Source organism: Falco naumanni, chromosome 7 (genome assembly GCF_017639655.2).
Source record: "Falco naumanni isolate bFalNau1 chromosome 7, bFalNau1.pat, whole genome shotgun sequence".
Classification (NCBI taxonomy): Eukaryota; Metazoa; Chordata; class Aves; order Falconiformes; family Falconidae; genus Falco; species Falco naumanni.
Window position 1 is genome coordinate 59,507,481 of NC_054060.1, and position 27,680 is coordinate 59,535,160.

At 39.2% G+C, this 27,680-nt stretch overlaps 1 protein-coding gene and 1 long non-coding RNA gene across 3 annotated transcripts; both read left to right on the forward strand.

Annotated features, from left to right (window-relative positions):
- The first annotated feature begins 91 nt into the window (after nucleotides 1-91).
- COCH (cochlin) lies at nucleotides 92-24,477 on the forward strand. 2 transcript variants are annotated; one of them, XM_040600645.1, is made up of 11 exons: nucleotides 92-315; nucleotides 393-437; nucleotides 6,000-6,156; nucleotides 14,500-14,633; nucleotides 15,837-15,902; nucleotides 16,758-16,802; nucleotides 16,893-17,040; nucleotides 18,896-18,999; nucleotides 19,840-20,066; nucleotides 21,512-22,028; nucleotides 22,732-24,477. In XM_040600645.1, exons 1-11 carry the CDS (start codon nucleotides 291-293, stop codon nucleotides 22,905-22,907), a joined length of 1,644 nt encoding a protein of 547 aa, XP_040456579.1. In that variant the 5' UTR covers nucleotides 92-290; the 3' UTR covers nucleotides 22,908-24,477. The 2 variants fall into 2 exon arrangements, with proteins under 2 accessions (XP_040456579.1, XP_040456580.1); XM_040600646.1 differs by having other exon boundaries at nucleotides 15,840-15,902.
- On the forward strand, nucleotides 444-4,748 carry LOC121091228. The gene is made up of 2 exons (XR_005828877.1): nucleotides 444-1,229; nucleotides 1,452-4,748. It is a non-coding gene; the product is annotated as an uncharacterized LOC121091228 (long non-coding RNA).
- Nucleotides 24,478-27,680: the final 3,203 nt, after the last annotated feature.

The following is a 27,680-nucleotide window of genomic DNA, read 5'->3' on the forward strand; positions in this document are numbered from 1 at the left end:
CAGCCCCACGTCCGCTCCCTCCTTCCCTCCCGCCCCGGCCACCCTCGCCCGCCCCAGTGCTCATGCGCCGCGGGAGAGGTTTAAAGCGGGCGCGGCAGCTGCTGCCGGCTGTGCGGCTTCGTGGCGGTGTTGGGGCAGCGCGGAGGGTCCGGCAGCCTGCGGTGGGGGCCCCGGTGGGAAGGCTGAGCTGTTCCGTGCCGAGCTGAGCTAGGCTGAGCCGTGCCGTGCCGCGCCGCTCTCCCCTCGGCTCTGCTCTCGGCTCCCCCGAGGTGCGGGCGCGCCCCGCCACCATGTGGCTCGCCCCCCTTCTCCTCGGTGGGTACCGCGGGGGGGCGGCTCGGGGCCGGCGGGGCGCGCAGCAGCGCCCCGACTCGCTCCCTGTCTGTTCGCAGGCGCCTTCCTGCTCTGCGGCCCCGTGCGCGGGAGCGACGGCTCGGGTGAGTTGGCCGCTTTCCTCCCTCCGCCTCCCCACGGGGGGTTTCCCCCTCGGATTGTCTCTGCCCGTCCCTCCCCGCCGGGAGGTGACGGTGGCCTGGCCGCGAGTGCCGGCTCGGCGCTTCCCCGGTTGCTGCCGCCTTTCGCCGGGCTGCGCTGAGGGTCCCCGACGGGCGCCGCCAGCCCGGAGCCCCGCGGTGCGCGCCCGGGGCCGGCCGGCCGGGCCCCGCCGTGTGAGGCCCCTCGAGCGGTGGCCCCGGGGGAGCCTGCGGAGGGGCACGCAGGATGCCTGGGAACGCTGCCAGACGGGGGGGACCCGCTCCCCGCTGGCACGGGCTGGAGAGCTGGGGTGACGGGTGTCCCCGTCAAGGGGGGCGCTGGTAGCGAGTGCGAGTGGGAGCGTGTTTGTGTGTGTTACAAAGGCACTTGCGCAGTGCTTGGCGCGCTGAGGATCTCCGACGTGGTTCAGACCATGGAATCTATTAAAAACTCTTACACCTGCCCTGCCGCTATTCTAACCTGGGAAGCAAAACAACGTACTTAAGATGCTAAGCAGGGCAGGGAATGCCCGTTGCACCGTGCCCTATTGGACTGCATCCCCCCTGCTGGAGAGGGGGCTCTCCTGGAGCCAGAGCCAACCCTTGGGAACCAGGAGCCATAGCGAGCAGTTGAAGAAATAATGCACCAGAAAAACGCGGGCGGTTTGTCCGCACCTTCCAGCGGAGCCTTTCACCAAGGGAGGGCAAAACCCTCCGGAAGGATGCGCTTCCAGATGCAGACCTGGCCTGCAGAAGGTGAGTGACTTCAAGCTTTTCTGAATGGTTGTTCAGGATTTCAAAGTCATTAAGAAGCAGGATTTGCTGCTCATTTTGTGTTTAGGCAAGCACTTGGAAAATTCTGCTGTGCAGAAGTGATAATAGCTATATGTCATAGGAGTGCTATGGCTAAGAAAAGGGAAAAAATGCACAGCAATAAAAAAATATTCCAACTTAATTCCTTTCCTTCCTGTTTTACAGGTGCATTAGAGGTGAAGTGCTGACAGTCAGGAAAGAAGTGAAAAATTTTCTCTGATGCTTCCTCCCAGGGCTGGAGAAGAAGCGACTGTAACCTGAAGGTATCTGGCACCAGCTAAAATAACATTAAGGGAATATTGGCAAAATGGAATATTGGTACCAGGATGTGCTTGTAGTATAAAACGTGAACAGTTGCTGTAAGATATTCTCTCTTACCATTATTCTGAGCCAAAATTCAGCGGCATTTGGTTACTGAGCTAGAAGCTTCCAGGAACTTTTATAAAAAGTGCTTAAATTCTGTTGTTCAGAGTAGTGTAAGAACATTAGTTTCCTCAAATTTTATTTAAGTTTAGAACTACTTGGGGAGATCTCAAATGATCTTATATCTTTCCTTATACTCCCCCTGAAATGCATACAAATACTGCAGAGTTCAACAGGTCTAGTTACCATACATGAGGCTGTGTGGGTGGGTGAATGTTGGCATGTGATGGTAAGTGACCTTAAGCTGATCAGAAAAAGGCAAGTCTCGGATCAAAGTGAAAGATTTAGCCCTGACCAGACTTTTTGAATCCCGTTGCCTTTGTCCAGATCTTGTACTGGTGTACTTAAGATTACATGAACACAACCTGTGAACATGTTTTCCAAAATATAAACAGGTATAGCTCTACTAGTATGTCTTTTTTTTCTTTCTAGTGTGGATAAGATTTGTGGGAGTGTTCCTTGCATAGGATATAAAAAACAGGCTTGTTTGAATACTAAAGGACTTCATATCTTCCTGTTCTGCAAAGATACAACACTAAATACTGAAAGGAAAAAAAAAGCGTGATAGGGATGTACTTCATCTTATGACTCATGAAGTTATCTTATTGTTATGAAATATTTTTTTTTGTAATGCACATAGAGATTATTTTTTTTCCTTTACATAAACTCTGCTGTTCCCAAAGCACTTCATGGAAACTTCAGGATTAGAAAAGCCCAGATTTTAGCTATGGATTTTATTTTCCTAGAGTCTTTTAAAGTAATGACTCCTGTCAAAAATGAAGTGAGAACTTCTATAGGTGGTCGTAAGAAACAGCTATTCAGGGCAAATTTGAGTACATGGGATGAAGTGCCAAAAAGATGGAAACTCATAGAATGAATTGAAAGCATGGTTATTGGATGGATGTTTTAGGAGACTGAGCCTTTACTTTTTTCTTTTTTTAGGTCAACAGTGATGGAAGACATTCATCCCTACCTTTAAATATGGCTTAAATCGGGAAGAACTACAGTTTTTTCTTTGTTTCTATGGTGCACCCTGATGTGCTGTGTTTGTGGGGCTTAAAAAGCGTGTGCCTTGAGAGAATGGGATGATGGTCACTTTATTACAGTTCTGAAGGCCTAAGTTTGTATCGCATAATGTAGGTTTCTAGTCTTTATCCAGAATGGATAGAAGTCTAGGACTGAGTCCCTTCTTGTAAATTACAAGCTTATCTTTCTTCCTCCAAAAAAATGTGAATTCAGAGTATGGATCTCATAAGTATCAGAGAAACGTCTCCACTGCTACTGCTCTTGAATTCTTAAATTACAGTGATTAAAACATACAGGTTTTCTCTCTGTTACTTAGATATGTATCTCTTTGGTGGTGTCAGCTGTGATGAAGTATCTTGGCCAGACTAACAAAACCAACCACCTTCAATTTTAATAGTAATATCACATGTGAAACTTTGGAGAACGATTATTATGCAAGCTGGCAAAGAATTATTTTCTAATCTCTAGTATTCAGACCAGATTAATACATTTTCCTATTCACAAGGGACTACTTGTAGTTTTATGGGTTGGATAGCTGATGATACATTAAAAGAGAAGAACAAAGTCCACTGCAAAGTTGGTATTGTAAGAATTTCGGTACCTAGTACTACTCAGTTTGATACTGCACCTAACACCCCTAATATTGGTCTCAGTTATAGAATTATAGCTTACAGAAAACTAAAATGAAATGGTGGATCATGTACCTCAAAGTGTGTGTTTTTACCTCTGTGCTTACTGTATATTAGCTCTTAAGTCATGCAATGGCAACTTGCTCCCTTCCCTTGGAAGCCCTCCTCTGATGGTGTAGATGAGAATCATGACAAGTCTTTAGGCTGCCAGTACCTAAAAATCCCATGGCTAGGCTACAGTGGATTTCTGTGTTTCCATAGCCAGGGAAGACACAGCAAGATTTCCCTGCCCCCAGCCTTCATCTTTTGTGCTGTGTAAAATGTTAGTCTGACATATGACTGTAATTAGTAAGTACCTGGTAGTCAGGCGAATACAGATCTCGAAGTGATAAAGGGCTCACTAACTAGACATGTCTAATTATTGTCTTTGTATGCACAGCCTGCCAAGGAATTCAGTCAAGTACAGTACATTAGAAATGACAGGTATTAAAACTTCCTGTGGTGTCTTGTACTTCTAGAGCCTGGAAAAATGTTGCAGGGTGCATGGCACAAGCAGTACTGCGAGAGCAGAGATTACCCGTGATTGCAGTGATTCCTCCAAGGATATCCAGCTTTCCGGCTGCTGTTTTATCCTGATGGTCTTGCTAGTTGCCATTTGGTGGCTATTGATTAGTGCCCAGTAATCAGCTAACACACTTGTAGAACTTTCATGAAAGGATTAGGAGACTTGAACAGCAAAACAAACTGACTGTAGCCTAACACAATGATACAGCACTTTCGGTAATGAAAATATGGAGCTTCTAGGTATAATCATGGTGATTCTGCTTGGTTTTTGGACTTGTGTTTTTAAGGCAAATATATAAGACTAAATGTGGAGAGGATGTAAGTAGTTAAGACTAAGTCCTAAAAGAAACTTCTTTATTTCTTAGGGTACTTTAGAATCAAATGACACTACAGTGTTTTGCTAGGTAGACAGCTTTTGTTATCTTAAGAAGTGTTTACTGCTTTTTTTTTCTTTTTTTTTTTCTTTTGGGTTATATAGATGTATTTAGCATATTTAAGCACATTTGTGCTGACAAATAGCAAAGATTTTTCAGGAAGATGTGGTTAGGTAGCTTAATGTAACTTCAGTATAGCATTAATGAATGTTATGTATACTTACATGTAAAACTATACATGTGGTCTATGAACGTATGACTTGAGCCAGAATTAACAGACACTTCCCTGTACACCTCTGGCTGTAACTGTCCTGCTTTTCAGTTCTAAAGTTTGTGAGATTAGCAGGAGGTATGATCTCTTCCATCCGCCGATGAGGAACATGTATGCTCCAAATAATTTCAAATACAAGCTGCTTATGCTGGGGTCAGTAAACACCTTATGGTAAGAGTAGAAAGAGTGGGCAGGGAAAAAGGTGAGAGGCAGATCCCAGATCCCTGAAACCTACTCTCCTTGGGATATAATGCAGTGGTGTATGCACTGATACATTGGCCAGCCTGTCAGCTCTCTTAATATTGTGAAGAAGTAATATTCCAAGTGCATTTAGAAATGGTTGTGTTAGTGCTCAGCAAGGGCAAGATGTGCTTTTAGGAAGTTCAGAATAAATACGCAGTCATGGGTTGAACTGACAATGCTGAGTTGATGGCAGTCTAGGCCAAAGTCCTAATCTGCTGTGCTGTCAGACCAGCTGAATGTGCTGTCCTGTGTTGCAGAAGGATGGTAGTAAGTATCCAAGATACAACCTCTTAAGTTTTTGAAAGAAAAAACATCAATTTGCCAAGCAAAATCATATACTGGTGTAAATCTGTTTCTGCTTACCTCCATTGCATGCATGCAAGCACAGTGAAAACTTAATGATGATAACCTGAGAAGCATGCTCTAAGAAAAAAGATAAAAAGAGAGTTCTATGTGAAAAATGAAATGTGCCTCAGCTGAATAAATAACTTCTCACTGGGTGAATTTGACAGTCCTTTGCATAATGATAATATTGTAAACTTCATTGATACTAATGTTCTAGGTGTTAAGTTACTGGAGCAAGGGGATGAGTATTCCTTTTTTTTTACACTGGCTTTAGTAGGATTTATTGCAGAGGCTAAGGGAAATGCTGCTGTCAGCCTGCTTCATGAATGGCACTGGAGGGAAGATTCCGAGTTTCCCAAGTGATTTGTAGATGTCCTGTGGCTGGACATCGCTGTGGGAATGTCAGTCTTTTAATTTCTCCCTTAAGAGTCTGCCCACTCCTGTGTTCCACAAGCCTTCAAAGGTCTCCCCCTTACCCTTCTGTCTTTGCAGTAAACTTAAGAGATGTGAATTGCTTTTTCTTTCTGTAGTATTTCTTGGATTTTTTTTTTAATGTTGTTTTTAGTGTTGTTTGTGCACTTATTTTTACCCATTCTACCTTTTTCGGATGCTCCTTTCCCTTAAATAACCTGTGTGTTCTTGTCATAACTATAGATTTGTAAGCTCCAAAGATGTCTTTACGGATGTACTGCAGCGTAAGCTGAGACGCTCCCCAATTCCAAATTCAAACATTGCTTTAAGCTTGGAAACAATGGAAAGATTAAAAAAAAAAAAAAACACCCCAAAACAACAGACTCTTAAGATTTTCAGGTCACATTCTTCTTCTTCTTTTCTTTAGCTTTCACTGCTATCACGTGCTTTACAAGAGGACTTGACCTTAGAAAGGGGACAGAAGATGTCCTTTGCCCAGCAAATTGTCCTCTATGGCAATTCTATGTCTTTGGAGATGGAGTTTATGCCTCTCTTTCCAGCGTCTGTGGAGCTGCCATACACAGGTAAGTCAGGTGATTGCTAATCAACGTGTTAAGCAAGTTTATATAGTCTTGCCATACTTCTAATCTTAACCTTTTGATGCCATTGTTATAAAGATCTTTCTGGATTTCTGGAGTCATAACTCAATAGGAATGTCATTAGGAGAAAACAAGGAAGAAAATTTGCCAGCTGCCTAGCCATTATCTGAGTTGTGTTTAAGTGTTCCAGAAAACCACTTTAACTTTGTCTGAAACAGCACAACAGCAGGTGGACTTTCACTGTCAGATTACTTACGTGTCACTAGTAGGCATGGAAAGATATAGTGTAAATAGTAACTAATTGGAGAATAAAAGCAGATTCACTTTCTGACTTTCATTTACATGACACTTTTTCTGAAACTGCTGAAATGAGTTTAACCTCCTATGCAAACAGACCTACCCATAATTTGGCTGAATGTGGTCCATAGACTATTACTTTTAATCAGTATTAGGGTTGGGGTGTTTTTCTCTTCTGACAATTTCTTGCTGGGTTTTAGTCTACTTAATGATATCTTAATTAGACCAGTATCTAGCTGAATTCACTTCTGTATCAAACAGAAAACTAAAGACTAAGAAAAATATCCAGATAACCCATGTTAAATAGAGGTTATTTAAAAAAGCAATAATTCCACAGGGGAAGGAAAGCAGGCTGGCAGATACCTTACTGAGTTTGGGGTTGGGGTGGTGGCTTTGGTTGGGTTTTTTTTTGTTTGAGGAAGGAAAAAGATTTAATTACTTAATTGCCAGGTAAAATCTCTCATGGATCAATTTTTAATAAGGATACTTTGGACAAAACCAGCTCGAGACAGCAAGATACCTATTTCAGATGCCTGTGAAAGCCAGACTGATTCCTGACTGTCTGTCTACAGGGAGTTTCAGACTTTGATTTTAATACTTTGAGAAAGCTTTTGGTTATTTGGAGGATTTTTAGCTTCATTTATTAACTGGCTGTACAACACACAACTTGGTCACTGAGACCTTTCACAATATACTTCCTATGAAAAAATAGATTCAAAACTATGTAAGGTTTTATCACTCTTAAGATAGGACTGATGTTTCAGCAACAGAAACTTGTTTTAGATATGGAGAAAAGCCTAACAGTAAGGACAGAGACTAGATGACCTGCAATATTATAGGAACTACAATACGGTCCAGTTTCTAAAAACAGATAGACATATATCTACTGGAATAACTAGATAACTATAATTGATCCTGTTTTGAAACAAAAGTACAGATTAAACCATCCTGCCCAAATGTTTCCTCATTTCTGAGAGTTCTATAATTACATATTATTGATATCTTTAAAAGCAAGACTTCCATCATGCATATAATCTAGATTACTTACATTTGAAGAGGTACTCTTGGAAAAAACATATTGAGGTCTCATTATTAGAGACATTTTTTTACTCATTATTGGAGACTTTTTTTAATGTCTTATTCCTGTGAATGAGATTTCATTAGCATTTGTGGATTACATCATTAGCTATCCAGAATCCCTTTGAGCATCAGGAACTTCCTAAAACTAGTTTTATTTAGCTTCTAGGTACATTCATGTTAAGATACACATAAACTACAGTTAAACAAAAAATCAGAACATCTTATTATATTTGTATAATAATGTGTATAATAATAATATATTTGTATATCTGCTGCCCTTGCAGAAAGGCTGGAAGTATATTTAAAAGCTTAGGTGAAGCAAAGTGTTTAAAAAAAAAAAAGGGGGGGGGGGGGGGGATGACACACAATAGTTTCAATCCTTTTTTTTTTATCCACAAGCAACAGAAAGAAATTTTCATACATTCATGTGATGCTGAACTCTATCAGAGTATTTTTATTTAAAAAAAATATATAAAAATTACTAGAAGATAAAGGAGGAAAATGAAGGTGGGTTTGAATTAATATTAATTGCTTGATACTTTACATGCTGTAAGGTACAGACTAATCATTTGGAATAACATTTAGGGGGCTATCATTACTATCCAGAAACTTAATTAAAGTATGAGTTAAAATCCTATAACTTTTAACAGTGCTTCCAAAATTCAGGCTAGTTTTGTTGTATTTGAACTCCAAAGTAAACTAAAACTAATTTTTTTTTTTTAAAAAAATTTGATTTAAGGAGGGATTTTGAGTAGAAACACTATCTGGAATTTCTCAAATGCTGTAAAGGAGACTTAAGAGCTAAGTACTATAGGGCCAGCTAGAAAGAACTTGGGAGGTATTCTGGGGCTCTGTGTGTATTTTTAAAGCTTAAGAGTTTGTTTCAAAGATAATTGCATGTCTCTGTGTGTGTTATTGCTAGAACAGGCTTCCTTTTGGTCCTTCTGTAAAAAGAATGAATGCTTCCATTCAGTGTGCTTTAAGTGTCTTCATGAGTGTTTAAAAAAAAAATGTTACTTCAGCTCTTCACTTTTCCCACTTCAGATATATGCAAAAACTTTGTGAGATAAAGTCTGCATCAAATGTGGTTTTTTTATAGAAGGTTATATGGGAAGACATCTCAGTTTTCTTTTTTTTCCTAAGACAATGTTTGTATTTAGTGATGTAGCCATTTATTATAACATTCCATTTCCTTACGCGTTGCCAAAGATGTCTTTACTTAAAGAGGAAAAAAAAAAAGCTCTTGCTATCAAGACTTTTTTTCCAAAGGGATTGGAGATTTGAGTGTTTTTAAAAGTCACAAAGGTTCCTAACCGGTTCAACTAGGCAGCAGCCTTCAACTTCCCATGCTGGTGGCGACGGTGATTGTTAGACAAGTCCCACCAAGAATGCTGGCGGGGCTCTGCTCTGTCACAGCTGGGGAATACCTCTATAAAAGGAGGTGGTACAAGAAATGGAAGATGCAGATTTCTTTTAATGTTTTGCATAGTTTTCTCCTAGATAATTAAGTACAGGCGTTTAAACATTACTTAGCTCTTCAGTGAAGTCAGTACCTTGCAGACTATGTGTAAGATTGTTTTCCAACCCAGAAGCATAGGAGTACAGAAAACACTGTAATTTTCCATAGTAAGTGTCAACATAAATTATACTACAGGTGGCATGTGCACCCCTGTTTGTAAAACCTGCCTCTGACAGTCTGTCTCCAGACATTGTGAGGATGAGGGCTCTAATAGAAATGAAAGGATTAAAATATACTCGCCCTTCTAATCTGTGCCTTCCAGTAAGGATGTATATTAACAATGTTCAAGTATTCTGTATACGACACGAACGTGACAGACGGTAGTAGAGCATTTTGAAAGAGCAGAATATAGGTGAAAATCTCCTGTTTGGGAGAACTGTTGGTTTTGAAGACTGCCTTTAAGTTAGGGGTTATTAGTCTTGGTCTTTCACAGTCAGAGCAGAATTTGCTGCATGAGAATGTTTTGTTGGTTTGGCTGTAACTGTTAGCAGCCAAAAATACTAGTCCTGGTAAAAAAGGATTGATGAATGGAAGAGAGGTGATAGCTGTTTAGCTCTCAGCTAATTTCAGTGCAGGCTACAAAATCCAACAAAAACATACAAAATAATGTGTTCCTTCTCACTGTGTTGCAATAGCTGAACTCCATATTGGTCTCTGAGGTACTCCGAGAAGGTATTGCTAATAGGTAATAGCAGTAATTTGGTGTTACACTGATGTAACTAGGTATGTGCTTTGAGAATTCTGTGAATTTTTTCCAAAAAACTAAAGCAACCACATCTAGTTTAAAACCAGGTGTACCCTACATCACATTGCATGGCGAGTGCAACATAGCTCTACACCTTAAGCACTGCTGAGTACCAGGCCTGTGCCACTACAATGACTGCTGCTGTTACTTGTAGAAAGCACAGACAGACAACTATTCGCCATTTCAAGAAGCATCAGCCTTGGGAGCAGTGCTTATATATGTTTTTCTTTTAAACTGGAAATGATTGAGCATGGGTCAGTTCCCCCTCCACATACGCTCCAGTTCGTGTGCTAGGTCCAAACTGAGATGTAATTCCTTCATTTTATATCAACCAAGTAATGCTTATTCCTATGAGCAGTTCCATTACTGTGAGCTAATTATTACCACAAGAAAATACTATATAATGCATGTAAAGAGTTTAGCAGAATTCATTACAAATATTTCTGTATTCTACAGATGAATAAGCTTTCTGCCTGTTTTAGTTTATTATATTTGGCTTTTTCTCTCCTTTTTCTTCTGTTCTTACTTTATGTGTAATTACTTTCAGGAAACAGAATATTTATTTAATATTGTTCTCTTTCTGGGCAGAAGAAGAAAAGATTTATTTGTTGGGGGAAGAATGGAGAACCTCCTACCAGGCTGACACTATGCAGGCATGAAGAACTGTGTTAAATCTACCACTGAGTGATTAATTGGATTAATAGTTAGAAGGTCAAATGAAGGACTAGGTTCTCAGCTTGTGCAGTTCTGTTCTAGTGCCAATTGCACTAAATGGAGACCTAGCCCAATGTGATAGTTTTTAGATGCTAAATAGGCATGTAAATTTTTGTCATAACCTTCCTAACTCGTCACAGGGTGGAACCGTTTCTAATTAAACACTGGGGTCCCACTCAAGTGTAACAAAGGCATATCATGGCATTACCAAACTGGCCACAAAGTGAGCACAAACATGAATGGCCCCTGGGCCGCTGTAGTGTTTGCTAGAGGAATATTGACAAAAAGGTTGTCCAGCCAGAGGGATTTCAGAGCAGCTGTAGATCCCCTGGGAAACTTTGGTATAATGCTTGCTTCTGCTGTAGAGCCGCCTTTGCTGCCAAAAGCAATAGGGGTGCAGACGAGGCAGAAGGAGCATAACCTAGGGGGCCAGAGAATGCTGGCATGAAACCCTGAGCAGCTCCTTATCAGTGAATGAAGACAATCGGGCAGCAGTAGGAGATTACATTTTGGAGGAGGATGCTTCTTGGAGCGATGGAAAAAGGTGGGTTATGTGGAATGAGCTTGCAGCTGCTGATAGGAAGGAAAGATGGGGATTCAGGTAATACATCTGTCTTGTCTTAAGCCCCTAAGGATAACTTTTTTTACCCAAGGACCCTGTAGGAAATGCCAGCTGCTACTACAGCCAGCATTCTTAGCAACAGGAACTTTCAGGTCATAAATATGCTGTTGGGTAGTATGGCAGGCCTTCACCTTTCTGCCTTCCCTTCTGCGGAAGAAGCAGATGGTCTACCTACATAATGATTAGCATAAAAACATACCATGTGAGTTTCTGAGCAAACGTTTTGCTTCTGGACTGCAAGATTAAATCCGCTCAATATATTCTTTCAGCAGCCCAGCTGCAGTGCTGCTGCCCTTGGGCTTTGGACCTTTCCTTGGCATAGAACATTTAGTCTATGTTCAAATCTATTTCTCTTCACTCTAACACTTACTATACATAGGAAAAACAATTGTTGTCCATTCCACTGACAATGTTTTGCTACCTTTAAACAGTTTTATCTAGCTGATCCTTACTTACACTTGGAACTAAGCCCACTTAAGGGAATATCCAATTGGCTTCATCTCCAGCATTTTTGAACAAGTCAATAGTTTATAAGCATGCTGCAAAAAGTGTGCTCTCAATCAGCCAAATCTATCACTACTTACAAATTCTAAGAAGCAACGGAAAATTTACCCAGAGGAAAAAGACTTTCACCAGTTGAAAACCTTGTGTTTCCTCTTTCTTTAACGGGAGATAGTATTTCAGCTTTCTACTGCTGTGTCTAAGATTACTGACTGCAGTTACATCTATAAGGGTCACATCCCGTGGCTGGAATAGTCTCTTTGTGGTCTAGGCATCAGGTCTAATGTGCAGGCTCCTTGAAAAACATACAAAAATTGGTTAAGGCAAGCCAGCCCTGTACCTCTTTCTCAGAGAGGGCAGATGAACAGTTCTTGCGCTTACTTGGAGGAGGTGCATGAGGCTCTAAAAAGCTTCAATTCCATCTGCTCATCTACTTCAATTCAGATTCTCAAGTATGTTTTAAATTGAATTCCTGTATTTCATAAGACCTTTCTGTATCTTCTGCTACCCTTGGCCAGTATGCTTTCTCCCATGTGCTATTGCGAAGTGCTGGATTGGTTCCTTGTGTATATGCTTTTCTGTTTAATTTATGTGCAATTTTGAGTGAAAAATACCATTGAAGTGTAAATTATGATTTGCTATTAACAGTGAAGCTAGGCAAGAGAATGGACTGACAGCTTTTATATAAAGTTGCCATCAAGCAGTGCTGGCAGTAGCATGAAACGTAGCTGGTAAGGAAGTGAAAGTTGTTCCTGGAAAATCTGCAGAGTTCCAGTTTAATCAGAACAGCCATGGCATGCAAATCAATCACACAGGAGCAAAGAACAGTGGTGAAAATCAAAGCAGATTGTAGTGACATAAAATCATTCTGAGGAAATGCATAGGCACTTCTTCACTATTTAAATACCACTGCAGATTTACACAGGATGAATCTCACTTTAAGTCATTCATAAATGATTGCAAAAAGGAATTTGCCAGTCTGATTCAGAATAAAAAGGCAGACTGACAATATGGTTTATTCCACTTCAGCATATATGAGCATGCGCTCTGAGTAAACTGGCTAGAAGAAACATCCCTGGTAAAACTGATGAGACTGTAAAAGATGGCTTAAACAGTACAGAATGAAATGGCAAGAAAAGAGGAGAAACTTTCATAAAGCTAGAGTTCATGTTATATTTACATCTAATGTCAGCCCCCCACTTGCATTAAAAATAGCAGAGCTATTACATGGAAATAGCGTATCTTCAGAAGGCAGTCCAGAGCTTTATGGCTTGTGATGAAATACAGAATCGAATATTTTCAATAAATAGATAAGGAGCAAAGAAACGTACTCCAGTTTCAGTGGAAAGCTTGCGACTTCAATGGAGACTATCTAGATGATGGGTTTTTTTGTCCATAACGATCACATGGCAATCAAAATGAAAAGACCAATAGACAAAATGGATCAATATAGACAAAACTGGTCACACTGCCTAAAATAATCTGAAATCATTGCTTCTAAGAATAATTCTTAGGTTGAGCTTTCAGTATAAATGTTGTCTTGAGTTTTAATTCAGCCAGTGCTCAAAGTTGCGAATCCACAACAAAGGAAGCTGGAAGAGATACCAAGCTCTTCTTGGGAGCTAATGTGGGCATAGGGCAAGTTTGCTGATGTAAGCCCAAAGTAGCTTCACTAAAACTGAAAGTATAAACTTAAACTAGAAACTGTTCCAATTAAATACATATATTCTCTTTCTGACATGTACTTCCTTATGCATTAAGTCTTCACACTAGTGAAGGCCTGAATGCCAAAGAGAACCAGGTGCTAGAGAAGAAAATTATAATTAGACTGAAATTTTCTAAATACATTAATGTGTTATTTTTCCCAAAGATAATTTTGACATGCTGAATTTTCCTGTCATTTAAAAATAACCAGTTAGAAGCTCTGGTCTGATTTTTCTGTCACTGTTTTTTAAAGAACTGTTAAGTGCTGTTTGTATTTGCCAATTTTATAATCTGATTTTAAACTAATTCAGGGTAACTTTACTAAAACTCTTCTGACTATACACTGTACACAGTGTTCCCAGATGAGAAAATATCTGTATATTTTTAAACTGCTATCATAATCTTCTAAGCTGCAAGAATTCAATATGTATCACCACAGTTCAATTTAGAAATGCAAATCACATCTATGAAGGAGAAATGTGTTTTAACAGCAGTCCACAAGGAGATTTATGTAGAAGTTACCTTTGCCACAGATACAGAGAGTTTGTGTTACCAGAAATATACGCAAGGTTTTCTAAACTTTGGTCTTGATTATTCTACTTTCACAATGTTTTAAATCAGATTAGGCTGGAACCTCTTTTCAAGCAGGAAGCCAAACGTAAGAAAAACAAACATAAAGGCGCACATTGCTGTGTTTGCATAGTCTTGAAATGGTTGGTTTTGTCCCACAGTACTGTACCTGCCCAAGTTCTACAAAGTATCAGGCTTATAATCCGTCTTAGAGAAACTCAACATTGAATTTTGGCCTCTAAAAATAATAAATGTTCTTTCAGTAGCACATAAAAAGATCTGAACAGTTCTGATGCCTATTATTGTCACTTAGGAATTGATACTGCCTTGAAACATCACTCTTTTGCATCAAGTTGAACATTACCAGAATTTTAGAATTTCCTGACCTTTTTTTTTTTTCTAGGTCTGTGTGCTCTGCAGAATAGTTTCTTTGAAAAGTCTTTTCAGCAACTCATATCCTGAACACAACTGCCTTTTTCAGGAGGCTACTATCCAATATACTAATGATGGTATAATTGTATTGCATTTTCTTGTGATTAAAATGTCTGATTTCTAACAACTCTTTTTGTATCTCAGTGGGGTGATCACCAATGCAGGAGGAGCTGTAAGGGTACAGACTCTCCCAGGACAGGAAAACTACCCTGCTGTAAATGCCAATGGAATCCAGTCTCAGGTGCTCGCTAGATGGGCTTCATCCTTCTCAGTGACTCGTAGGTGGATCACACTACTTATTTTTCAAACTATATTTGAAATATTAACAGAACTGTAGGAAACTTCTTCAATGCTCCTGTATGCATAAACAAATGTGATTGCTATCTGAAGTGTAATAACTGAAGTTTTTGCTTTTAATTCATTAATCCTCATTTTTCCACAATTTCCTTAAAATACTATTCCAGCGAGACTAGCTAGTCTGTAGCAGAAGCTGAAACTTAAAAATGGATCACAGTTATTTAGAATATAATGACATGATAGCAGGCAGTCGACAGTGCAGTTCCACAACAGTTTAAGCTGTGATCGAAGTCCGTACTTCGATCCTGCTACTGCAGTCCTGTCCTCCTACCGCTTCCAACCATATAGTTTTATCCCTTCTGCCCCCCTGCCTGCCTTTGGGCAGGCAGTAGCACTGTCAGGTCCTTCAAAGAGCTTGTGTAGCGTTCCTTGCAAACAGAACACCGACCCTCCAAAAACGGGAATAATGTCAACTTAGATGTGATGTGGTCATTAAGCTACAGTGTGACACAGTGGTTTTTCAGAAGTTTTTTGTCCTTGTAGTTGAGATACTGTGCCCAATTGCAAACCAGTTATCATGCCCGGCCACTTGGTTGAGGTTAAACCACTCGCATAAAATTGTATAAAGAAGTCTATTGGTTATATATATTGTTTGGCTCCAAAATACTGAAGTGTATGTGTTTTCCGGTATATTCTTTCGGAGCTTGGGAAACAGAGCTCTTTAATGTGTTCTTATTGTTTACACAGCTAAAATTTAGCCTGCTATCTCTAAGACAGTAGTAATCCTCCATTAGTGTTTATTGCAAATTAATGGATAAGAATTTGGGATTACAGGTGCTTTTGGTGAGGGTGTAAATGAAATACAACTCTCCAGATCGAGTCCTGAATTTATCTGCTAGAAACAATAGCTACTACAGCTCAAAACTTCTCATCAATTGATATGCTGTAATTACACGTCGGCTGCTACCGTTTCAAATGCAGGAGCTCAGAGAAGTTCATTACCAGTGAAACAAGGAGTGCGATACTGGATTACACCAAATGTCTGTCTAGGCCTGTGTCCTACTCCCAGAGTAGCTAATGGCAGATGATGAAGAAAGGTTATTGGAAATACAGTATTCTTCAAGCACTTGTAATTTCATCTAAATACACTAAAATAACATAAATTTATTCGTCCAATATTTTAGCAGGTACCAAGAACACAGCACTTGAAGCAGTTGGACGATCGGTATCAACAGCACGTCCTTCTACAGGTACAAGTTTTCTGCAACAAGGGAAGCTTCTTGTGATAGGACGTGCTGCAGTGCGTGAATCCCTGGCTAAAATGACGTTTCATATGATTTATTTATTTTTAAAGAAGAAAACATACACAATATCTGGTTTTGCAGTACAGCTGTCATCAGCAAAAGGAGGAATTATTTGCAGTTGGCAAGATTGATTCTAATTTCGTTAATCTTTATGCAAATTAAAAAGAAAGAATGAATTTGGAAGAATAATACAGATATCAAAGGAAGGAAAGAGTTCATGAGCTTATGTGATATTCTTTGCTGTCAAGTGACAGAGAAGATAATTAATTTCTTCTTAGAGAACTAGTAAACAGCTGAGTGCTGTCAAAACTTGCAGAAATTTAGATGCTATGTGAATTTCTCCACAGAAAATGCTGCATTAAAAGGCTAAATCAGTTTTTGTGAAGCTTAGTGGTATGTAAATGCTGGACTTGGATGTTGTATCTGAATAGAACATTTGCTTTATGGTTTAAGTCATAGTTTGCTTCCAAACCATTAAAACCGTGCACAGTACAGCAGGATTGCTAACTGAGAAATGGTAGCACTTGGGGGGGGGGTGAGCTACAGCAACCCACCCAGGTTTCTACCTTTCAGTAGTCAGCTGGGCAGGTGTAAGAAAGGAAGGTTAAACTGTTTCATTTGAAAAAGAATATTCTCCAAGGAGCAAAGCAGTAGTAGTGCAAGTCTAAGAATTAAACTGATTGACAGTTCCTACTGCAGATAGACTGCAATGTAATTCTTGGAGTCTGAGCTTTTTCTGGTTTACTTTTGGCCATTCATCATCTTGTTCTTAAATGATCCATCTTGTTTCCTTCACTGAAGGTAAAAGACCCAAGAAGCCACTTGATAAAAAGGCTGGAAACAAAGGTAAGAACCCACAGATTTAACTTTTGCAAAGAAAAATTCTAACGTTTATTTGGTGTTAAGTTTAAGTCTGATTATTTTGGATATTCACAGACTGTAAAGCTGATATTGCATTTCTCATTGATGGAAGTTACAACATCGGCCAACGTAGATTTAATTTGCAGAAAAACTTTGTTGGAAAAGTAGCTGTGATGCTGGGAATTGGCACAGAAGGGCCTCATGTTGGAGTTGTACAGGCCAGGTAAGAACAGATCTAGACAAGGTATAACTGAGTGATTAATAAGAGAAGTCAATTAATATATCACTCCCTATTTTGCAGAACAGTATTCACTCAATAATGGCTGATGAATAGCAAGAGAAAGCAAACTCTTTTGAGCTGCAGTGTTGTGTAGCACTGCAAACTCTTTTGAGTGTTTGCTCTGTGCTATACTGAGATGTCCTTCTGAGGACATGACAGATTTTATCATCTTCTACCCCTGTGATTCATGATCTTTGGATAGAGAGCAGCTGGATGTTTCATAGCCCCGCTGCTGCTGACAGTTTCATAGCTCATCTTAGTAAAACAGCAGAAAACACTCTGCAAAGGAGAGATGGCTGGTTTTAAAAATTGTAGAGAGAGAATGGTCACAAATGGCTATGTGCAAGTACAAACCAGAAAACTGCTCTTGCCAACCTATAGGTTACTACAGCCAATATCTCCAAATTGTAAATGGTCAGTTTTTTATTTTAAGACTATTCATAGAATCATAGAATCATTTAGGTTGGACAAGACCCTTAAGATCATAGAGTCTAACCATTCACACTACCTTGTATGTTCACAGACTGCAAAACAGTCTCACAGCCAGTGCAACATCCAGCATGTTGGTAGAAGGTTTTTTTGAGCCACAGCTTAGTTTGCGAGCCCTCAGGAATAGCAGTTTTCCAGGTTTAACCACTTTGGCTATGGCTTCTCTGGAATAAAAGACGCACAAAGAAGTGTTTAATTCATTTATCGCAAGACGATGAAACATCTGCTAGATTAATGATGAAAGACACGATAGAGAAACTGTGTTAAAGTCTGTTCCTCTCCCCAGCCTTTAGGCGACTGTAGAGTAGGTGTCAGAGTCTGAGTTAATGACCTAGGCTTGCTCTTGTAATCACTAGAAAGATGACATTCCTGGCACAAACTATCTAAACTGCTTTGGATGCCTCTTTTAGGACATGATGAATTCCATCCTGAAAAATCCAGTTTCTAGCCGCTTGTAGGCATCTAAAGCTAGGGTATATGAACCCTGCTTTTCCTGTCCTGGGTTTAAATACTGTAAGGTGAGGAAAGATTTGTGGAGAAACTAAGTGATCGATTTAGCACCTTGAATGTTCAACTCCTCTTCATTAGAAATTAATCCTACAAGCAATAATCTTTATATCTCAAAACTTACCATTTTTAAGTTACTATACCATAAGATTCAGCACTGCAGACCAACTCTCCTTGGCACGGGGGTTCATTCTAGTGATTCTGATGCAGGATTGGGCCGTTTATTCATAGCAAGAGCTTTCTGAGCTGCAGGTGTTTATCTGTCTATTCTTAGCATGGCAAAAATAACTTCATTTTTTGTTTTCTACTGTAAATCAAAGTGAAATCTGGTACTTAGCACAGCTAAAATCTTTCATTTCTCACACAGAGTCAGTAGCTACTGTACCTTAAAACTTCTCAGATCAAAACACTCAAACTGCATTTCACAGAATGTTTTTATAAAGAAGGTATTTCTCATACAAATAGTGGAAGACCTACCAATTTTCAATTACACAAATGCATTTAGTTTAACATCTGGCATTTTCTTGTTTATTTTTGTGCATATATTTTTCAACCTAATGTTTTCAGCTATTAGATAAGCCTCAGAACCTGCCAGTTCTTAATTTACACACTCAGGTAAATAAGTCCTCCTACTAAGGATTGTGAGAATTAAGGAGCATGCTTCCGGTTTAGTAATTAAAAATATAGGGAAGAATATATGTTACCAAGAACAAAATGATTCAAAGTGTATTTTAGCTTTCTAATGACTAGTGGTATGAAAAGTAAACTACGCACTTCATTACTTTTTTTTTTTTTTCCACAGCGAACATCCAAAAATTGAATTCTATCTGAAAAACTTCACTGCTGCGAAAGAAGTTTTGTTTGCCATAAAGGAATTAGGATTTCGAGGAGGCAATTCTAATACAGGTGAGTTCATAGGTCCATGCAAATAGAAATTACTTCTTTACATATGTTTATACATATAAATATATATATAGCCAAACACACGTGTGTGTGTGTGTGTGTGTATACTGAAGTTCTTATAATTCAGTTAGTTAAGAAAGTGTTTTAAATGCCACACTCATCTTAGTCGGGTTCAACATTTTTCAACTAGAACATTGCCACATCTTCCATTTCATTTCCAGAAGTTAAGAGTCGCTTATTACACATTTTGTTAGAGTAGAAGTGCAAATATCACTTCCTGCCATGGACTTTTCACTAGTATCAGAGTGATATCTTGAGACAAACTCATATCAAAAAAGCTTAGCATTTCTTTCTTGCTGCGTGGCTAATTAAAGGGTTAGAATAAACTTGGAATAAGTAAGTGGCTGTGAAGAGATGGTTGCCAAATGAGGAAAACGAGCATTCCAAATACGTTGCGTTTGACAAACTAAATTTAGGTAGCTCCTCAACTTTTTTCCTTCTAATCTATTTGACAGGTACTAATATATCTACTTCCTGGTATAAAACTAGACCTGTGGGCAAAAAAAAGTCAGTGATTTCTTCTTCAGCTTTATCTGTGGGGATTTTTTGTGGGGGTGGTCTGGTTTTGGGTTTTTGGGTCAGTATTTCTTTTTTTGCCTTTAACGTACAGATTGCTCGAGCTTTGTTATTACCAAATGTCCTGAGACGCTATTTCACTTTTACACTGGGATAGACCTGTAATCATAATGGGAATCCCACACAATTTTGTGTAGGAAACTGGTACCAAAATGCACCATTATGATAGGCACTATTTCTTCATATTTTCTTTCTGTTCAAAACTAGGAAAAGCTTTGAAGCATACAGCTCAGAAGTTCTTCTCTTTGGAAAACGGAGCACGCAAAGGAATTCCCAAGATCATTGTAGTGTTTCTAGATGGCTGGCCCTCAGATGATATAGAAGAAGCTGGCATAGTGGCCAGAGAATTTGGAGTCAATGTATTCATTGTATCTGTAGCAAAACCCACAACAGAGGAGCTGGGAATGGTACAAGACATTGGTTTTGTTGACAAGGTAAGAGAGCATATCATTCTTTGTTTTTCATTCACGGGTATTATTCTGGAGAATTTACTTCACGGTAACATTCTAATGAACTAATAAATACACATCTATATAAACTTATATATATATAAAATATTCTTGCAAAACAGCCAATGAAATTATTCCTGCTAATAAATGATTTAAAAGAATAGCACCAGGAAGGTTAAAGAAACACTGGGGTGTTTTTTCCCTGCTACAAGGGCTACACAAAGGTACCACTGTTCTCCCACTTCAGACTCTTGGCCAAGTTGTAGCTCCTGGACTTTGTAGTTTCTCAGTGTAGGAGATTCCCCTATCTCAGGTATGGTTAGATGTGTCAAAGCAATGAAATGCAGATACGCTATCTCCTGTCCTGAAACAGCAGACAGGGAGGCATATCTTTCCATACTTGCTCTATGGATAATTATTTGCCTACTTTCACTACAAACAGGACAGGAAAGATACATCCTAGCAAGTTCATGTGCAAGACATTCACCTTAGATGAAAAGTTTTGGATCTTGTTCTGTATGAGTTAAGAGTAGGAATCATATCAGAGATCACCTACTCTCACATGAGCTTTTTAATCACTAGTCTTTACTTTCTCTCCTGTGAGAGAACCTCTCATTTTCCACAGGGAGGTTTTAGGTGTCTTAATTTCAGAAGAAATTTCATAGTTCAGTGTGAACATAATGAAGCACTACAGCACTGCTGCTTCTAGGCACCAGATAGCTTGCTGCTGATTCCAGGGGTATTGCAGGCAGGTCCAACTCTTACATACTTGGAGGCACAGGAAGATGTGACTGAGGCTGTCCTTCTCCTGCATTTTGATCTTAGCCAGATTAGTTATCACCACCTTGGAGAGCTGATTTTAAATTTAACCCCCTTCTCAATCACCTTGTACTTTACACACATCTTATGGAACCTAGCAGAAAAAGAGATTTTACTTTGAATGACCTGGAGCTGTATTTTCTACCCAACTGTAAGTTTGTGTTTATGATGTGTTATACATCAAAAAATATAAAGGCTTACTGAGTTCAAAGGGAAAACACAAAGACTAATTTTCAGTGGGTAAGCAAAACTACAGAAGTTGGAATTGTTCGGATACTCAGTAACATGACTTAGTTTGCTTTCAAAAGCCATAGTTGTGTTTTCCAGTTGTTACAGTTCTTGTGAATAAAGTTAAATTATTTGAAATTTCCAGAGGTCAGGGTTGACTTTATTGGATAAAATAAGCTATATTGTAGCTTTCATTGAATCCAACTGCAGATGTTTATCTTTAGTTTCTTTAAAAACCAACAAGCAAAAGATCCTACCACAAAGTCCCACCATTAGGCTCCATTTCTAACCTGTCTTTGAAAGAAAATCACACTGGTGTTCTGATGATTATCCATTCAGCTGCTGTGTCAGTATTCACCTGTTGACTTCTTGTTTCCAAACAGGCTGTCTGTCGAAACAATGGCTTCTTCTCTTACCAGATGCCCACCTGGTTTGGCACTACCAAATATGTAAAACCTCTTGTCCAAAAATTATGTTCACATGAGCAGATGTTGTGTAGCAAGACATGCTACAACTCCGTCAACATTGGTTTCTTGATAGATGGTTCCAGCAGCGTTGGAGACAGCAACTTCCGCCTTGTGCTTGAATTTGTCAGCACCGTTGCAAGGGCTTTTGAGATCTCTGACATTGGTTCCAAGATCGCAGCTGTGCAATTCACATACGATCAGCGTACTGAGTTTAGCTTCACAGATTACATCACAAAAGAAAAGGTCCTCTCAGCTATCCGGAACATTCGCTACATGAGTGGTGGCACTGCTACTGGTGATGCTATTTCTTTCATAACCAGAAATGTCTTTGGGCCAATGAAAGATGGACCTAACAAAAACTTCCTTGTTGTTTTGACTGATGGTCAGTCTTATGATGATGTTAGAGGACCTGCTGCTGCAGCGCAAAAAGCAGGTAAATGATTTATCTTTGAAAGTGATGGAAGTTGATTTGCCCTGTCTCTGCTGTATTGTGAATGTTAAGATTTTAAAGTTTGAAAACACAGCCCCAGTAAGCGAATCAAGTATCATACCTGTTTTAAATTTAGCAAAATGCAAGTCCCAAGGAACTGCTTTCCATTAGGATGAAAAAAATGATGTGCTATGGAGCCAGGTATGAGTAGACTCACTCATGGCAGCTTAGTGAAAAACAGGAGAGAAACTAGTAGTCTGAAAATACAGAGAGAAGTAGTGATGCTCCAGTGATGCCATCCACTCCTCTCAATCATCATCCAGGAAGGGAATTAGCAGTTTTGACTAAAAAACTTAGGCTGCTGATGCTTGAAAGCACCAAACATATACAAAGGATCCAAACTAATTTTCAAAATCATTTTACAGTGTTACTTGGGTTTTAAGACTTGACATTCTAACTGCTACATTCCTATGTGTCACTACACAACCAACTAAAACACTAGCTCATAAGATGCCCCACATGTCCTTCAGGATTTTTACTGAAACAAATCCTTTAATTCTTGCTATTTAGTGGCAAAGTGTAATCATCTTTGCCAGACTGCAGCTATTGAATCTGTATTTCTCCCATCCAGATTAATTCATGGATGTAGAAATGACTGTTTTTCTTTTAATAGGCAAAATGGTCTTTATTTTTTTTCTTATTGTAGGAATAACAATATTCTCTGTTGGCGTTGCCTGGGCACCTCTGGATGACCTGAAAGACATGGCTTCTGAACCAAGAGAATCTCACACTTTCTTCACTAGGGAGTTCACAGGATTGGAGCAGATGGTTCCTGATATTATTAGAGGCATCTGTAAAGATTTTTTGGACTCTAAACAATAAAGCAAAAATCGCTGTTGGATATTACTACTTTGAAACTAAAAATCATGAAAATGAAATGGTCCCTCTAAAGTACAAATGTTTTATTCTTATATATACTGTCATAGTGCAAGGGAAGAAGAAGGGCTACTTCTTGTTTCTGTAGTCAGTCAAGGATTCTTGTGAGCTTGTTAGAAGTTGTACTTCATACTGGAGTGCAGAATTTGGCCAACAGCTATTATTTTCAATACATATCTAGTAGCCCCAAGTTTAAAGCTATGCAGATTGTGCACTTAAGGCTATCAGGTATCAGCAGAGGAAACAATACAGCTCTGACATTCTTGCTGTCACTTGCTAATGTCTTCTTAAGAATTAGAAATAATTTCAAATACACAGTACTTCTATAAGCCTTCTGTAGCTTATGATTCTGTATCTTTTCAAGGAGTTCTGCTGATAGTATGAAGTGCTTCCAGTGCTTCAGTTGCACAACATCCATTATTGCCAGGCAATTTAAGAAAAGATAGGACAGATTGTAGCTAAACAGTCTATTTGTACTAGTGAGGTTTTGCTATTGTGAATGATACTGCAGTCTCAGTTGGCAAGGTTCACATCAAAAGACATTTAAGTTCTACCCACAGATAGCTGCAGATCTGTGTTCAGTTCTTTTGGCACAGATTTTGAAAGGTAGTTAAGGCAGAGTAGTTATGTTTGAGGATCTTGATCCAAACATATTAGTTGATACTACTGTTTCCTACACCACTGAAGTCAAGAGTTATATTCCTGATATATCTAATAACCAGATTTGTTCCTGTCTGCTGCCTTCTACTGTCTTGATTTTAGAAAGTTATTATCGGGTGGGCAAAGAGATTAAATTAGACCATACACTGGGAACTGAAAGTGTTCAGATCCAAAGGTAGGTTTCAAAGTTTGAAACCTAACTGATTTGTATCAGATTATGTGGTTAGTAAAGACTGTAGGCAGACATAAGTGGAATTCAGTAGCTTACAAATTAACAACTTTCTAATGCTAGTAGAAACATCTTTAAGGATATGTGAGGTTCGCTGAAGATGAAAGAATAGTTTCCTTTAAAAAAGGCTATAATTTGATTACATACCTAGTAATGTGTTGATATATTTAGACCTAAAAGTGCGTAGTTAAAATGATGCAATATTCACTGAGTTATTCCAGATTCCTGGTGTGAATAAGATACTTCAAATACTCTTTAGAAATTACATTTTTTTGCAAGTAAATTATATAACAGAAAAGAAAACAGGACTTTCCCATCAATCTAGGGTATACCTCCTCCCCCTGCTATTGATTATAAAAGTCATAGTACTTATGGAATGGCACAGAAGGGATTGTATTCATCAGGCTTTTGTTGTGCATTTTTTAATAACTTATAACTGGCTATATATTACACTAAACATGAATGGCAAAGAAGCCTTGTATTTTTCTATTAATTGTTATGTGTTTATAGATACGAGTATTCAGCTATTGCTGTATAAATTCATATGCAATATCAACTTCGTGTAAAAGTTCAATTCATTCAGTTTATAAACTTTTTATAGAAATACATACTGCAAGAAAACTGGGACTGCTGCTATCTGTTTTAATGTCCTGTAATATAAAAGTCTTTATGCTGAACCTCACATAGTATAGCTTAAGTTGCATGTGGTGCTTCCTAACTGTATGTACCATCTTAAATCCCAATTTGTAACAAAAAATCCCAAATCATCCTCAAAGAGCAAGGATACTATTTATACAAATACTTTAATTTGAATGAGTCAGTATCTAAGTTTTAGTCGTTCATACTAGGTATGATGCTAGTAGAATCTTCTGAATATTAATCATGTACCAGCTAGTAGAATCACATTTTCTGTCCCACCTTGTTTTACTGTTGCAAAGGAGGCAGCTTTACTCATGTCATTCATTCATCAATGAAAAAGCAGGTCTGGATCTCTGGGAGACTGAAACCTGCAGAGCTAAAAGTCCAAATGTTTCACAGGAGTGGTGATGGTACGTTACTTGCACCCTTCATACAGCCCAATTACATTGAGGGAGGAAGTATGTACAGAAAATACTTCTTGAAATACACAAACTTTGTGTGTGTCAGCACTTGTGAGCACAGTTTTGATCTGGAAAAAACATCAGTGGAATACCGGTAAAAGGATTGAAACCTTGTGATACACAGAACCAGGGTGGAAAGGAAGGGGCCTGTGCTGTAAGTGGAAGGTAAGCTGAGGAAGAACATCATATAGAGAGTAGCAGACGCGATGTGAAGCTTGGGTAAGAAGGTAGGTAAAGCCACGTGCAAACTCCATTTGGGAACTTTGCTGCAGGTATCTGTACTATCCATCAAAAGTATGGCCTGCAGGGGATCAGTTCTGTATTCTGACGGGACTGATGAAAACCATGCCAAGGGGGCTGGACTAAATAATCTTTAAAACAATGCCTTCCAATCTAAACCATTCTGTGATTCCTTTCTGCCCTATCTCTGAATAGTACTTGAAAGGCTCAGGGAGGCTTAGATTTGCAACCCCACTGCTGACATGCACATAAAAAAATCTGAGATACGTTCACTCAGGAAAGAGTAGAGGATTCTGAACTTAGCTGTTTAAGTACTTACTGCAACTCCCGGGTCTGTTTCTGAATTTTACATTAAATAGTAGTTAACACAGTCCAAAATTCATCCTTCCCAGTGGAGCTCCCAAAGCAACCTAAATTTACAAAGTTCTACTGATTTGCCATCCTAAATAAACCAAAATTACTTTTTATAACATGATAACTTCCAGTAAGGGCTGCAACATATAGCCACGCATATGCATTGGTTCGTACATGCACCAGAGCACTGCAATCATTCACTGCTAGCAGACCAAGGAAGACACCAAATCTGTTTCTTACATTTGCTGGCTGAATTCTTTACTTATAGGCTATTTTATAACTGAAGGTAACGCACAACTTCCTCTGTCATTGCCAGTATGCCTTTCTCAGTCCTGAAAGGAAATTGAGGCCAGGGTGTCTGATTCTCCTTCCAAGGCACCTCAAATGCTACAGCTCACATAAATTTTAGGCACTTGGGTTCTCTCTGACCATGAATCACCTTGTACATCTTTTAATAGCATGATGCTTTCTAGCTATACACTTGTCTGACAAGTGCCATTTACAGGAAAAGCGGGTAAACAACAGTGCCAGACCTGGAACATGGTAGCAAAAGTCTTTTACATTACATCCTCAAGCAGGTATTGATATTGAACCAGCAAGGAACAAGGAAGTTCTGAAAGTAAGACCATCCTATCATTAATAGATAATAACTTCAAACAGTATTTACTTCGCCTTTCAAAATCCATGCAAATGAAGAGCAGCTATGTAGTAACCAGCCAAAAACATTTGCATCAGAAGCCAATGACTGTACTTCTCTACAACTTATAAAGTAATTTTGAGGCATGAAAAGAGAAGAAAGAAGGGGGGCATGTTTTTGGCACATATGAAGTAGTAGTTTCTCAGAACAGTCGTTTCTCCCATAAATGTTCTTAATTACATCTATTTACATTTCATATTAGTGTTGTCACATAAGCCTCCTCTTTTACTAATACAGATAATGTATTTTCATCTCCTTTGTTCCGAAGAAGAAAAGTGGTGACAACTTATGCCTTGCTTTCAAGCTATGTTTCTAATGGGGCGACTCTCAATATTACTACCTAGCTCCACCAGTTTTGTCGGCACTTTCCTTCCTTTAATTAGGCTGAAAGGTAAGTCAGCTCCAGAAAGCATCAAAGCCATAAAAAAAATCACAGAAAATTTCTCTGTTGCATGCAAGTGCCACAGAAGGCCTGAGCACATTGTCAAAGAAGTTCAACCGGTATCTTAAACTGCCTGAAAACTGGAGGCTTAGATCCCCAGCCTAATAAAATCTGTCCAAAAAAATCTTACTGACTGGCTTTGGTTTGGACCTGGGACAGCAAACAAATGGTTTTCTTGAGAAGCTGAAGCAGAATGTGTTTGGATAGCTTGTGATCAACAATCATCCAAATATAGACAGAAAATATATGGAAACTTCCACTGAACAATTTGTAATTTAAGTATGAGTAACTTTCAAGTTATATATGTCTATCAGCTGGAACACACATTCTTTTGCCCTCTGGCTTCAACAGGAATTTTGCCTCTGGCTTCAGCTGAAGGAAGAATAGATCCTGAAAATTTGCTGTCTCTGATTAAATCCAAGGTCTTAATCTCTGCTTTGAAGCAAGTGCCCACTTTAAATTTAATCTCATTAGGATCAAAATTTCCTTTCCTTTCAAACAATCAGGTTTGGTTAGTGAAGTATCCTTGACCATAAGCACTTTTCATTACCTGAAGGGTATTTACCGTTTTCTTACTCTAAATTTTTTTACATTCATCTGTGTATATATACAAATGAATGCTGTGTCCTTACTATTTTTCTTTACATTCCACAACCAGAGCAGTTGTCTGCAACAGTAGCAGGGTCAGCTGAACTCTAGCCATCCCAGGATAAGGAAGGGAAACAGCACTGCTTTGGCCAGCTTGTTTGCTACAGGCAAAGGGAGCAGGTAGCATCGCTTCCAGGCTGCCAAGCAGCCCAGCCTTACGCTGAGGGCACTCTCCTGGAAGCCAGGCACGGTTGGTTTGAATATACCCTCAGCCTCAGGGTATAACTGAACCTACAGCTGAACTTCATACTGGACCAGTTCCTAAGACACCGTCATGAGAATCCTGCATAGCTGTTTTTGCTAGCAAATGCTAACAAAACTTTCCCAGTCTTCACTGAGGTCAGATACG